The 13,110-nt window shown below is 38.4% G+C and overlaps 1 protein-coding gene across 2 annotated transcripts in view; it reads left to right on the top strand.

The window, feature by feature from the left end:
• Positions 1-208: 208 nt before the first annotated feature.
• The window catches only part of MAEL (maelstrom spermatogenic transposon silencer), a 33,803-nt gene continuing 20,901 nt past the window's right edge, over positions 209-13,110 (top strand). Inside the window, exons 1-5 of one of the 2 annotated variants that reach the window (XM_002715789.5) lie at positions 209-474; positions 706-798; positions 1,935-2,037; positions 3,222-3,377; positions 5,248-5,289. In XM_002715789.5, the coding sequence (XP_002715835.1) occupies positions 343-474; positions 706-798; positions 1,935-2,037; positions 3,222-3,377; positions 5,248-5,289 (526 nt within the window). In that variant the 5' untranslated portion in view covers positions 209-342. The remainder of the gene's footprint in view (positions 475-705; positions 799-1,934; positions 2,038-3,221; positions 3,378-5,247; positions 5,290-13,110) is intronic. The other variant, XM_089299640.1, reaches the window with a different exon arrangement.

Raw genomic sequence — 13,110 nt, 5'->3', positions numbered from 1 at the left:
CTTGGACGCGTGTTCCGTAATAATGTACCCAAAGTGCGGCACGCCTTCCACGTGACAACATCACCCCGCCGCATGACTCATTCCAGCCAATCAGAATGCTTCGCACCTTGCCTGCCCTCCCCCCACTCTCCTACCCCAACAGCTGCACGAGGTGTAATCTTCCGGTCTCAGGCTGTTTGTCCCCAAAGGGGCCAATGCGGCTGCGCGCCGCGCCCTGATTGGTTGAGAGCTGCGGGGCTGCGTGCGCAAGCGCCCACCTCGGTTACTAAGGGCGGGAGCCCGGCGAGGGCGCCGGCGGCTTGTGCGGTCTGAGGCGCAGGTCGAAGCCTGGCCGCGCTAGCCATGCCGAACCGCAGGGCCAGCCGTAATGCCTACTACTTCTTTGTGCAGGAGAAGATCCCCGAACTGCGCCGGCGAGGTCTGCCCGTGGCTCGTGTGCCGGACGCCATCCCCTACTGCTCCGCAGACTGGGCGGTGAGGCTGGAAGAGGGAGTTGGGCAAGCGGGAAGGCAGGAGGCCTCGACGAGGCCAGTGACCCTCGGGCCTCGGACCTTAGGCCCTGCTTGGGGGTGGGGGGACGTCCCTGTTGCGGCCCTGGGGGCAAACCGACGGCTCCCGGTATTGCGCAGACATTACCTGTGGGAGCTCGGGCACTGGGTGCTCACCGTCGCCTGTCTTGCTTGTCTCCCCTTTAATTTCCCCAAGCTCCTGAGGGAGGAGGAGAAGGAGAAATACGCAGAAATGGCTCGCGAGTGGAAGGCGGCCCAGGGGAAGGACACTGGGCCCTTGGAGAAGCAGGTGAGGCTAGCGATGGGCCGCTGCCGCCTGCCTGGCGTGTTCTGCAGACGATGGGTGCATGTGTGAACGTCAAGGGCAAACTGCGAGTAGTGATCTGGGTTGGTGTCGAGAAGGGTGTTTTCATTTTTTTTTTTTTTCCTAGTGTCGGAATGCCTGCTAAAAAACCAACAGGCTCCGTAGGTAGCACACTCATTGTTATAATTGGTCGGGGAAAGGCCTGGGGAATCGCTGTGAATGAACCTTGATCAGCCACAGGAGTGCTGTTACTGAGGGGCGATGGGGCTGTGGGACTTCTGAGTGCCCCTTTCGGTCCTTTGGTGGTTAAGTGCCTTGTGTGAGATGCTCAAAAGTAGTTGGGACCGAGGCGGGGAGTAAGCAGGCTTGAAGATGTTGGTCAATGTTTCTTTACCTCACAGGTAAAAATGTTGAAGAAGGTGTATTTGGGTAAATTTCTGTGTAGGAGAATGCTGAAGTAGCAAGTGAAATTCGTTTTCCTGCCTTGAATCAGGAAGAGTATGGGGTGATTGTGGGTTCTTTGCTTCTCTCGCTGTTTTTTTTTCTTACAGAGTACAATTCGATTCTTAAACGGTCCAGGTAGATTGACATTTAAGAGATCTTTGCTCGTTTTAGGTTTTGCAGATTTTTATTTTGTGGGTTTATGTTTGAGTAGAAGCCCTAGTGAGTTGAATTTGAACATAGTTACACTTGCAAGCTTTGGTTTTTCTTCTGTGATTTCATATAAGGCATTTTCCCTCAACATTTAGGCTGTGTTGTTTGTATACCTGATGTGTGAGACTTGGAGTCAACATGATCCGGTTGCTACTGTAAAGGAAAAACAAGAGTATTAGAATACTTTGGCAAATGGTATTCTTTTGATCATTGGCCAGGCTCGGGAAGATCAGCTTACTCAGTAGTGGGCAGATGGTGGCAGTGAATTGATTACTTACTCACCACCTGATTCAGAATATTTATAGATGTGGCCTGTTGGTATTGTGGGCAAATATGTTCATTGGCCTTGAAAGATTCTTCTAAAGTCGTCTGTAGGCTGTTTTACAGTTATTTTTGCTAAATTGAAATATGTTTTCTAAAGTGCCTAGCAGGAGTGTAATATGGGGCCATCATTCTCTTCACTTTAGAAACCAAATGTTTCTATACCACTGAGGCGGCCAGGCATGCTTGCACCAAGGCAGGCTGTTTCACCCCCTGATATGTCAACTTTGACTCTAAAAAGTGATCAAGGTACAGTAACCCTAAAACATTTTGCTTAGATGAATTTGCATACTAAAGATACCATGGGATATTGATCAGTAAAAATGTTTTTTGTTCATTTTGATCCATCATTTCAAAGTAATTGACTACAGTGTTTAAATATTATGGTACTGAAGTTTTAAAAGATTGGGTAATTTGCCTTTGTTGAAATTAAATATGAAGTTTTTTGGCAAAAGATCTAGTCTCTTGGTTTCTACCACTTCGTATGTTATTAAACATAAATATTTCTTAGACTTATTTGTACCTACATACTTCAAAGTTATAAGATGAACAGAAGGAATTCATTTTTGAGATCTGTTTCATGGCACTGTGACTGTAGTTAATAAGATATATATTTCAAAATTGCTAGCAATAGATTTTAAATATCCACACCCCAAAAAAGCTATGTGAAGTGATGAATATGTTATTAGCTGGATGTAATCATCTCATATACATGTATCAAAACAGTTTTATTCCTCCTAAATATATATATATATAATTATCCTTCCATTAAATATTTAAAACATATTCTTGGGGGGTAAGTTATAAAGATAAATATGAATTATTGAGCTAGCCAGAACAGAACATGGCTAAGTGGATTCTTGGTGTTCCTTTTAGCTGTTTTTATTGTGTTCTGTCTTTAAACTAAAAACTTCCCTAGTTTTTAATGTGGCCAAGCCTGGTATGATCACTTCATACATCCTCAGGTTCCTTTCTTCCTTTAGAGAATTTATAGGTGGTCTTGTATGTATTGTAAGAAGTTTAGGAAAAAATAAATTGTCCATTTTACAGTTTTTCTACACAGATTCTGCTTGACTCATTTCCCAAGCCTTGTCATTGTTGAATATGGGTCACAGCTTTTCTTCTGTCATTGCTGAGATTGAGGGCTTATCTGCAGTTCACTTATGTAGAGCTGGCTGCAAGCTTGGATAATTTTGTTCCCTCATACAAAGAGTGGTTACTACTTTAATACTTGATAAATATAATTATAAAAATATTGATATATTTATCTGGTGCAGTTGATTAGTTTTCCCTTTGCCGGCTCATTTTAGCATATAGCAACACAAAGAAAATGGTTCTAGCACCTTTTTCCCCTTTGAACTACTGAAGCTTTTGAGAGGGAGTAAATTTGAGACATTTATTTGTTCATTTTTGTCTTACTATTTTCTTTTTAGCTCTCCTTGGAAGCATTTTTTATTTTTTGAATATTTTTAGCCATGGTGAGCTACCTCCTCATTGTGAACAGCGCTTCCTCCCTTGTGAAATCGGCTGTGTTAAATATTCTCTCCAAGAAGGTATTATGGCGGATTTCCACAGTTTTATAAATCCTGGTAAGTGGCCAGTTTTGAATAGATGTTAGATCTTTTAGGAAAAAAAATATTTATTTCAAAGGCAGAGATAAGAGAGAAAGAGACAGAGATCTTATATCCACTGGTTCACTCCCCAGATGGCTGCAACAGCTGGGGTTGGGCCAGGTCAAAGCCAGAAGCCTGCCAGAAGCCTGTCTTCTGCTGCTTTCCCAGGTGCATTAGCAGGGAGCTGGATTGGAAGAGGAGCAGCCAGGATTTGAAGCAGCACCCATATGGGATGCTGGCACTATAGGTGAAGGCTTAGATGATAGATCTTAAAAAGGTGTATTGTTTTTTAAATCTTCATTTGTTAATACTATTTGATGCATAGCTGAGTTCCTAAAATCTAACAAGACTTCATAATATTTTATTGAAAAATTGCTAGAAATGGGGTATTGACACAGGGTTTGGGGTTTAGGTTTTTAACCTCAAAATAAAGCATTAGAACTGGGTGGATAGAATCCCTGAAAAATGCATAGCTTGCTGTCTGCTTACCTGCAGCTTTACATTTTAGGACTTTTCGAAAAGGTTTTTATGGTTTCCTCTTTTCTTTCTCTACCCCATCAGTCGCCTCAGTGGCTATTGCTCTGTGACCTTGAGGAAACTACTTAACCTCTGTGAGCCTAGTAGCTCACTTACAAAGTGGGGGTAATACCTGCTGGAGGGCTGTTCTAAGGAGTAATTGAGAAAATAGGGGGAATCCTAGTATTTAATAGACCTCAGATGTTATCACCCCATTAAAAGTTAGATAGTCACAAAGACATAGGATATGGTACACTTCCCATGAGAATAGATAGTGAAAAAAAAAACATGCCCTTAAAGGTAAGCAGGAGAAATTCAAGAGGGCTTAAAAAAACATGGAAATATGAATGGATTTTGAAGATTTAAAATTATTTTACGCCAGAATAAACTTATCTTTTAATTCCATTTTCCGCATACTTTGGAAGTACCCTTGTAGGTAGGGAGGAGAACTTGGGGAAAGGACTACTTCTTTGGTTTTGTTAATTACTGTAAAATTAATCAGGACATCCCAGCACTTTTTTCTCATTCTCAGATGACAGAAAAATTAATCATTCTACTCAGATTTGTTAGTGTGACTGAATAGCTCCAGTTTTTCCTGTGGTTGGTTAAAACATTAAAAGGTAGAATTTGGAGGCTTTTTCTCTCTGACACATGCACATGTATACCTCACTGTATCAAAGGCCTCACAACCCTGATGTCCAATTGTAGACCTATAGCCAAGACTCATTTGGCACAAGTGTTCCTTACCTAGAATTTCTTTCTCTGAAAAGATTACCTTGCTTTTTTAAAAAAAAAAAAAAAATTATTTATTTGAAAGAGTTACAGAGGAAAGAGAGGCAGAGAGAGAGAGAGGTCTTCCATGTGCTGGTTGACTCCCCAGTTGGCCACAACAGCTGGAGCTGCGCCAGTCCGAAGCCAGGAGCTTCTTCCAGATCTCCCATACAGGTGCAGGGGCCCAAGGACTTGGGCCATCCTCCATTGCTTTCCCAGGTCATAGCAGAGAACCAGATTGGAAGTGGAGCAGCCAGGACTCAAACTGGCGCCCATAAGACATGCCGGCACTGCAGGCGGCGGTTTTACCCGCTACGCCACAGCACCGGCCCCAATTAACTTGCTTTTAAAAGTAGCTTGGACGGAATACCACGTTTTCTTTGCAATCATCATAACTTTCATTTCAAAAAATGCTATGAGGGTTTAATCTTTTGTACTTTCACATAGTAAAAATTTCCCACCTATGATATGACTTTGTCACATCTATGGAGTGTTAACTGTAGTGTAACTATAGAACATCCAGATTTTTGCTTCTGTAAGAAGATATTTTCTGTTACAGGTGAAATTCCACGAGGGTTCCGCTTTCACTGTCAGGCTGCGAGTAAGTAAAGAGGAACAGGGTAGAGTATGAGTTCAATGTATGCAGACCTGGTTAAGACTTACTCTTGTTACATGTAAGACCTAAATTGGGGAAGGAGAACCTCACGTTATTGGAGACTCTTCATAGACGTCAGAGACTGTCAGAGATCTTTAAAAACCAGAATTTGTATGCACTCGTGTCATATTCCTTTTCAGAGTATTGTGGTTTTATTTTCTGTATACTGTCCTTTCACGTTCTTTGACTTCAAGGTCAGCTGCTTTTAGTAGCTCGGTACTTAGTTTTTAAAAAGGTCTCAGGTTATCTATATTTAGAGTCATTTATGAGGAATGTCCAAAATTTAAAATAAAAATAGTGTATAGTTCAAAAATGGTATACTTCAAAAATAATGGTAAGTAGACAAAACAGTTCAGCATTTTTCTACTTGAGGGAAACAATTTTAAGTCTTCAACCACAGAACATGGCTGTACAGACCCAAGCTCTTCTAAAAACTAAGTGTTTTGTTTTTATTTATTTATTTTATTTTTTGACAGGCAGAGTGGACAGTGAGAGAGACAGAGAGAAAGGTCTTCCTTTGTTGTTGGTTCACCCTCCAATGGCCGCCGCGGCTGGCGCGCTGATCTGGTGGCAGGAGCCAGGTACTTATCCTGGTCTCCCATGGGGTGCAGGGACCAAGTACTTGGGCCATCCTCCACTGCACTCCCTGGCCAGAGCAGAGAGCTGGCCTGGAAGAGGGGCAACCAGGACAGAATCCGGCGCCCTGACTGGGACTAGAACCCGGTGTGCCGGCGCCACTAGGCGGAGGATTAGCCTAGTGAGCCGCGGCGCCAGCCTAAAAACTAAGTTTTCAGCACTTTCCCCTTTGATTAGAATAAAAATCATAATAGGTTTATTTTAAAATTTATGTTAATTTAAAAGTGCTATTGTTAGGGAGCGTATGATGATTCCTGTATTTTAATTTTTTTTTACTTAAAAACATGAATGCCTAGGTTATAGAAATATTTGAAATTAGAAATGAGTTTAAGTCTGCTATACTTAGCTGTAATTCTAAGGATGTTCTTTATAAATGAGATAATTTGGGACTCATTTTTGCTGGTATTTTTTTTCCAGTCTTAGTGAAAAATATGTCATATCCATTTTTTGTTATCTGGGGCCAGGGCTATAGGCTATGGAATAAAGAGTTTAAGGGGGAATTTTTTTTAGTAGTCACCGTTTGTAGCTTTTAGTGGAAAACTAATAAAAATCCAGTAGTTGCTTTGAAGTTTGACCTTAGCTTATCTCCCCAAGTATTACATTATCTGAGGTTATTAAACTAAGTGGATGCTAGTAAAAAACCATAAATAGAAACGTAGCTGTGGATTTGATTTTCACATTTTTACTTAAGCTCTGTTTCTGCTTAGTTATTATGTTGAATACATTGAAATTCCTCCTATGTGCCAAGGTGCTCATTTGTGAGAGTCATTCACTAGCTTACTATTTCTTTGCTATTTTGAGTTTGATAAATTCTTATAAAAATCTATTTTTAAAATATCTTTTAAAATATATTTCTAAAAGCTCATTTTCTCAACATTTCAAATTAAGATTAACAGGTGCTATTATATATGTGTGATGGAGGATTTAAGCCCATTTGAGATTCAAGGCATATTTTGTTAATGTATTATTCAATTTAATTGAAACTGAGCTGTGTTTCTCATTTAGGGAAATTTAAAATGTTTGGAGCTGATCACCTTAAGTATGTTTTAAATTGCCAATAACCTTGGGAAGTGTGCCAATTAAATAAGTCACTGTTAGAATGACAGATATGTTGATGTAATAACTGAAAATGCCCAAGCAAATGTAACTGAGCTGATTTGGAGAAGACTGTTGCTTCATAGAGTAGCACATTGGAGTACACATGTGAATAGGACCAGTTTGAGTTAAAGCTAAGGAAAATGCATGTAGATCTCTCAAATGCTCCTGCACTGTGTGATTTTTTTATGAAGTATGTTTAAGTGAAGTTAAACAAGTGCTTCCTGGACATTGCAGTTTAGCACATTAAAACTGTAAAGAATTTCAGGATTTGAAGGGTTGTGTTTCTCTGAAGAGGTGCTTCAGGGTTTATTAGTGTTGGGGTAAGAGGTCTTAGCTCTTTTCTACGTTTCAACCAGAAGTGCTCTGCCTCTGTCCATTCTGCTGCTTAATGATTTTCTTTAGAGGAATGCTGCTTTAAAAGGAACAAAGCTTTGCAAAGTAATTTTAGCTTCCTATACTAAAGATTCACCCGGTTCTTAAATGAAGCTTCATATACACACAAAAATAACATATTCACCTAGGATATGAGATTATAAATGAACACCTCTCCCACCAGTCAACTGAAAAAAAAAAAAAAAAAAAGTGGCACCTTGCCAATACCATTGAAGATCCCTGCCCTCTCCTGGATTTTCCCCTCTTCTTTCTTTATAAGAGAACTACTACTGTGAATTTTGTATTACTTACTTCCTTACTTTTCCAAATAGTTTACCATTTATAATCACATAATTGTTTAAGTGATGTGTTTAGTTTTGCTTATTTGACCTTTTATATTTCTCTACCTTTTTTTTTTTTTTTTTTTTTTTTTTAGACTTGATAGCTTTTACCCATTTTCTGCTGGGCTGTTTTAACTGTTTTTGAGAATGTATTATATATTTTATCTGCTTACTGATTTTCAAAAATTGTGTATAGATACCTAGTTTCACTTTGTGCCTTGTAGTTTCCACTCTGTAGTGTCTTTCAATGAAAAGGTACTTTTATTTTTGATTTAGAAAGTGTATGAATCTTTTATTGTGAGTTTTTATGTCTTAAGAATTCTCTAACTTTTAGTCTGTTTTCTTCTAAAAGTTACAAAGTTTGTTTTTGAATTCAAGTCCTCCTTCTACCTTATTCCACCAGGAATGTGTATGGTATGAGATAGAGATGTGATTTAGTCTTTCCCCACATGAATAATCAGTTGCTGTAACATCACTTATTTTATCAATTTGTTTTCCCAACAGGTAGTACCACCTATATTAATATCACTCTTCTGTTTTATGTGTGAGTCTTTTTGTTCTTATTATTATAGGTCTATTTGTTTTTTGGTGTCAGTGTTACAGTGTCAAGATATTCTTAAACGCAACAGTTTGATAATAGTTAGACAAGTCCTCTGATCTTGTTCTTCAGGAATTTTATGGAAAATGTTGACCCTTTGTTCTTTTTTTTTTTTCTGGGCCTGCGTTTGGTCCAGGGGCTGTTAGAACCCTGGGCCGCACAAATTAGAATCTGTTCTTTCCCTTGAGTGTGTGTGTGTGTGTGTGTGTGTTTACAAAAAACCTGGTTGGGATTTTGATGGGAATCACCTTTAAATCTTGAGATTCTTTTAGGAAAAACTATCTTTATACTTTCAGTAAACATGGGACTATCTTATTTTTTAGGTCTGTAATGTCTTTGAGTAAAATTATATAACTATCGTTATAATGGTCTTAATATCTTTTTTTAGATTTATATATTTTTTATTGAAGTTGTGAGCTAGAGCTTATTTATTTGCTTATTTTGAGAGACAAGGTGCTCATGTCTGCTGGTTCACTCATCAAATGCCCACAACAGCTGGTGCTGGGCCAGGATGTAGCTACGAGCTGGAAACTCAACCCAGGTCTCCCACATGGACAGAAGGGACCTAACTGCTGTCTCCTAGGGTGCACATCCGGAAGTTGCAGTCAGGAGTAAAACTGGAACTTGAACACATTCCAGTATGGGATATAGATGTCTTAACTGCAAGGCCAAGTGCCTACCGTTTTATAGCTCTTTAGAACCATTTTCTGGGCTGGTGCTATGGTGCAGAGCGTTAAACTGCTTTCTGTAGCACTGGCATCTTACTTGGGTGCTGGTTCAAGTCCTATCTGCTCCACTTGCAACCCAGCTCCCTGCTGATGTGCCTGGGAAAGCAGCAGAGAGGGTCCCTGCACCTGCATTGGAGACTTGGAAGAATATCCTGGCTTTGGCCTGGCCAGGACTGGCCATTGCAGCCATTTGGGGAGCAAACCAGCAGATTGAAGATCAGTCTCTCTCCTCTGTTTCTATAGCTCTGCCTTTCAAATAAATAAGTTAAAATTAAGACTTTTCTCGTTGTTTACTTATATATTTGGTTGTATCCTACCCTTTGCTAAACTCTTTTCAGTTTTTAGTAAATTCTTATAATCATTTCTGCCAAATAACTTCATTCTTTCTAATGTATGTATCTTTAAGTTTGCTATGACCGCTAATGTTTCACCGGTTAGAGTGTGCCATCTGCTGTAGCTTTCTTTTTCCTTTTTGCCTTGGCTGCTCACAGTCCTCTTATCTTTGGTAAAGAAGTTTGCTTCTGTTCCCAGTTAGACTAAGGACATAGCAGTTGCACATGTTAATGAAGGATTCTTCTGCTTTGTAGGTGATTTGTGTCTGTTGTTCAGATGGTGATTTATTAATGCTAAATTGACCTTGTATTTTCAGAACAAACCCAACATGGTCACTGTTCTCTCTCAAAGAAATTACCGAGTTTGGTTTGCTACTGTTTTGTTACAGGATTTGTGCATTTATGTTAAAGACTGAAAATAACCTTGTCTAATTTTGTTATCAAGGTTATTTTGCTGCCATAAAATGGATTGAGAAATATGGCTTGAGTATCTGAAGTTCATTGATTTTTATGATTTGTGTAAGTTACTGTCTTTTATTTCCCTGAATATGAAGAAGCTGAGTCAGTCCTATAGTCCTGTAATGGGGATTTTCTTTTTAGTTCTGTTTTCATAATGTGTTGGTTATCTTAGTGTTCAGTCAAGTAGCCCAATCTCTTCATGTATCTGGTTGGTTTTGGGTTTTTTTCTCATTTTATTTAATTTTTTAAGAAATGTATTAGTACATTAGATTCTTTGGGTCACAGCAAATGCATGATAGTTACTACAACACACAAATGCATAATTACTATAATATGGTTCTCATTTTAATGTGATATTAATACAAAGAGAACAGATTTATTGTAGTTCACAGATAGGATTCTGAGACTGTAATGATACTTCCTCTCTCTCCCTTCCTCCCTCCCTCCAGCTCTCTCTCCCTTTCTTTTATTCTTAATTTTTGAGATAAGCCTTTTATTATAATGTAAATTAAAAATGTTAAGGCTCCACTAAATAAAGAGTTCAACAAGTAAAGAGACCCTAGTTCAGCAGGAATATAGGCAAGGGTTATAAACAATAACCAAATGAAAAGATAACAATTTCACTCATGTATAGTAAATTTTAAATTAGTCACAGATCATCAAAGCTATATATTATTCTTAACCCTTGGTTTGATAAAGATATAAAATAGTTTGCAAAACTATACTTGCAGCAGTGCATTTCTTTCCTTTTCTTTTTCTTTGAGGTCCCACATATATGGGAGAATTTGTAGTATTTGTCTTATATGTCGAACTTATTTCGCTCAACGTGATGTCCTCCATTTGCATCTATTTTTTATTCAGATGATAAAATCTAAATGTTCATTGTTTTTTATAGCTAATAATTCCACTGTATGTGTGTGTATGCGTGTGTGTGTGTACACACCACATTTTCTTTATACATTCATCTGATAATGGACACTTTAGTTGATTGCATATTTTGGCTATTGTGACCAGTGCTGCTGTGAACATGGTGGTGTAGGTATCTCTTTGATACCGCACGTTCATGTCTTTTGGATGTATGCCCAGTAAGTAGGATTTCTGTTTCATATGTCAAGTCTGTTTCTAGTTTTTAAAGAAATCTCCATATTGTTTTCCATAATGGCTGCACTAATTTATAGTCCCACCAGTAGTGTGTAAGAGTTCCCCATTCTCCACATCCTGTACTTCATTTGTTACTTTCTGTAATAGAGGTGAGATGATACCTCATTGTGGTTTTGATTTGCATTTCTGTAATGGCTAGTGATACTGAGTATTTTTCATATATTTGTTGGCCACTTGTACTTCTTTTGAGAACCATTTCTTTAGGTCCTTTACCCATTCCATAACTAGTTTTTTTTTTTTTTTTGTTAAGTTTTTGAGTTTCTCATATGTTCTAAATACCAATCTTTTGTTGGGTAAGTAGCCTACACATATCTTTTCCCATTCTGCTGGATGTCTTTTCACTTTATTACCATATGGAAGTTTCTGAAGTTTGATATAATCCCACTTGTCTACTTTTACTCTTGCTGCCTGTGCTTTGGGGGGTCTTATCTAACAACTAATCACCTACACCAATGTCTTCAAGTGTTTCTTCTCCGTTTTCTTCCAGCAACTTCATAATCCTGGGTACTATGAGACTTTGAGGTCTTTGATCCATTTTGAGTTGATTTTTGTATATTGTGAAAGGTAGGGATCTAATTTCATTCTTTCTGCCAGCACCATTTATCAGAGATTATTCTTTCTCCAATGTATGGTCTCAGCACTTTTGTCAAAATCAGTTGGCTGTATGTGGATTAATTTCTGAACTTTCTATTCTATTCCAACAATATAGTGTCCATTTTTAATGCCAGTATTATGCTGTTTTCATTACTAGAGCTTTATAGTATGCTCTGAAGTCATATGCTTCCAACTTGATTTTATTTGTTTGGGATTGGTTGGCTTTTGTGATTCTGTATGAGTTTTAGGATTTTTTTTATTCTATAAATAATGTAATTGGTATTTTGATAGAAATTGCTTGAATCTGATTGCTTTGGGTAAATAGACATCTTAATGATGCTGATTTGTCTAATTTGTGAGCAAGGAATATATTTCCATTTTTTTGTGTCCTTGATTTCTTTCACTAGTATTTTATAATTTTCATTGTAAAGATCTTTCGTTTCTTCGGTTAAATTTATTCATAAGTATTTGATTTTTTAGTGGCTATTGTGAATGGAATTTCTTTCTTGATTTCTCTTTCACTGAGTTCATCATTAGTATATAAAAATGTACTTTTTTTGCATTTTTTGTAACCTGAAATGACTAAATTGGTTTATCAGTTCTAATAGCTTTATTTTGAAGGTTTTTATTTAATGAGTACAAATTTTCATATGTACAGCTTTTAGGGATATAGTGTTTCTTCCCCCCATTCTTACCTTCCCACTTGCACTCCCATACCACCTCCCACTCCCTTTCCATTCCATTTTCCATTAAGATTCATTTTTAATTGACTTTATATACAGCAGACCAACTCTTTACTAAGGACAGATTTCAACTGTTTGCACCCACACAGACACACAAAGTATAAAGTACAGTTAGAAGACAAGTTTTATGATTAATTCTCATAGTATAACTCATTAAGGACAGAGGTCCAGCATGGGAAGCAAGTGCACAGTAACTCCTGTTGATTTAACAACTGACACTCTTATTCATGATGTCAGTGATCACATGAGGCTGTTGACATGAGCTGCCAAGGCTGTGAAAGCCTTTTGAATTCACAAACTCCGTTGGTTTTTAGACAGGGCCATATGCAAAGTGGAAGTTCTCTCCTCCCTTCAGAGAAAAGTACATCCTTCTTTGATGGCCCCTTCTTTCCACTGGGGTCTCACTCACAGAGATCCTTCATGCAGAACTGTTTTTGCCACTATGTCTTGGCTTCCAATGCCTGAAATGCTCTCGTGGTGTTTTCAGTCAGGCCTTAAGGACTGCTTCTGAGGTCACAGTGCTATTTAGGGTGTTTGTCATTCTGTGAGTCTGCTGCGTGGACTGCTTCCCATGTTGGAACTTTATCTCCTTTGTAATTCTATCTATTGTTATTACCAAGCACTTGATCTTATTTATGTGATCCCTTTGACTAATGGTCCTATATATATGATCAGTTCCATACTTAATATCACTTTTCTTTTTTT

The sequence above is a fragment of the Oryctolagus cuniculus genome, chromosome 7 (assembly GCF_051225735.1).
Source record: "Oryctolagus cuniculus isolate XC-2025 breed Fujian yellow rabbit chromosome 7, ASM5122573v1, whole genome shotgun sequence".
NCBI classification, from domain to species: domain Eukaryota; kingdom Metazoa; phylum Chordata; class Mammalia; order Lagomorpha; family Leporidae; genus Oryctolagus; species Oryctolagus cuniculus.
The sequence above is the reverse complement of the archived record's forward strand: the minus strand, read 5'-3'. Positions and strand labels throughout refer to the sequence as shown.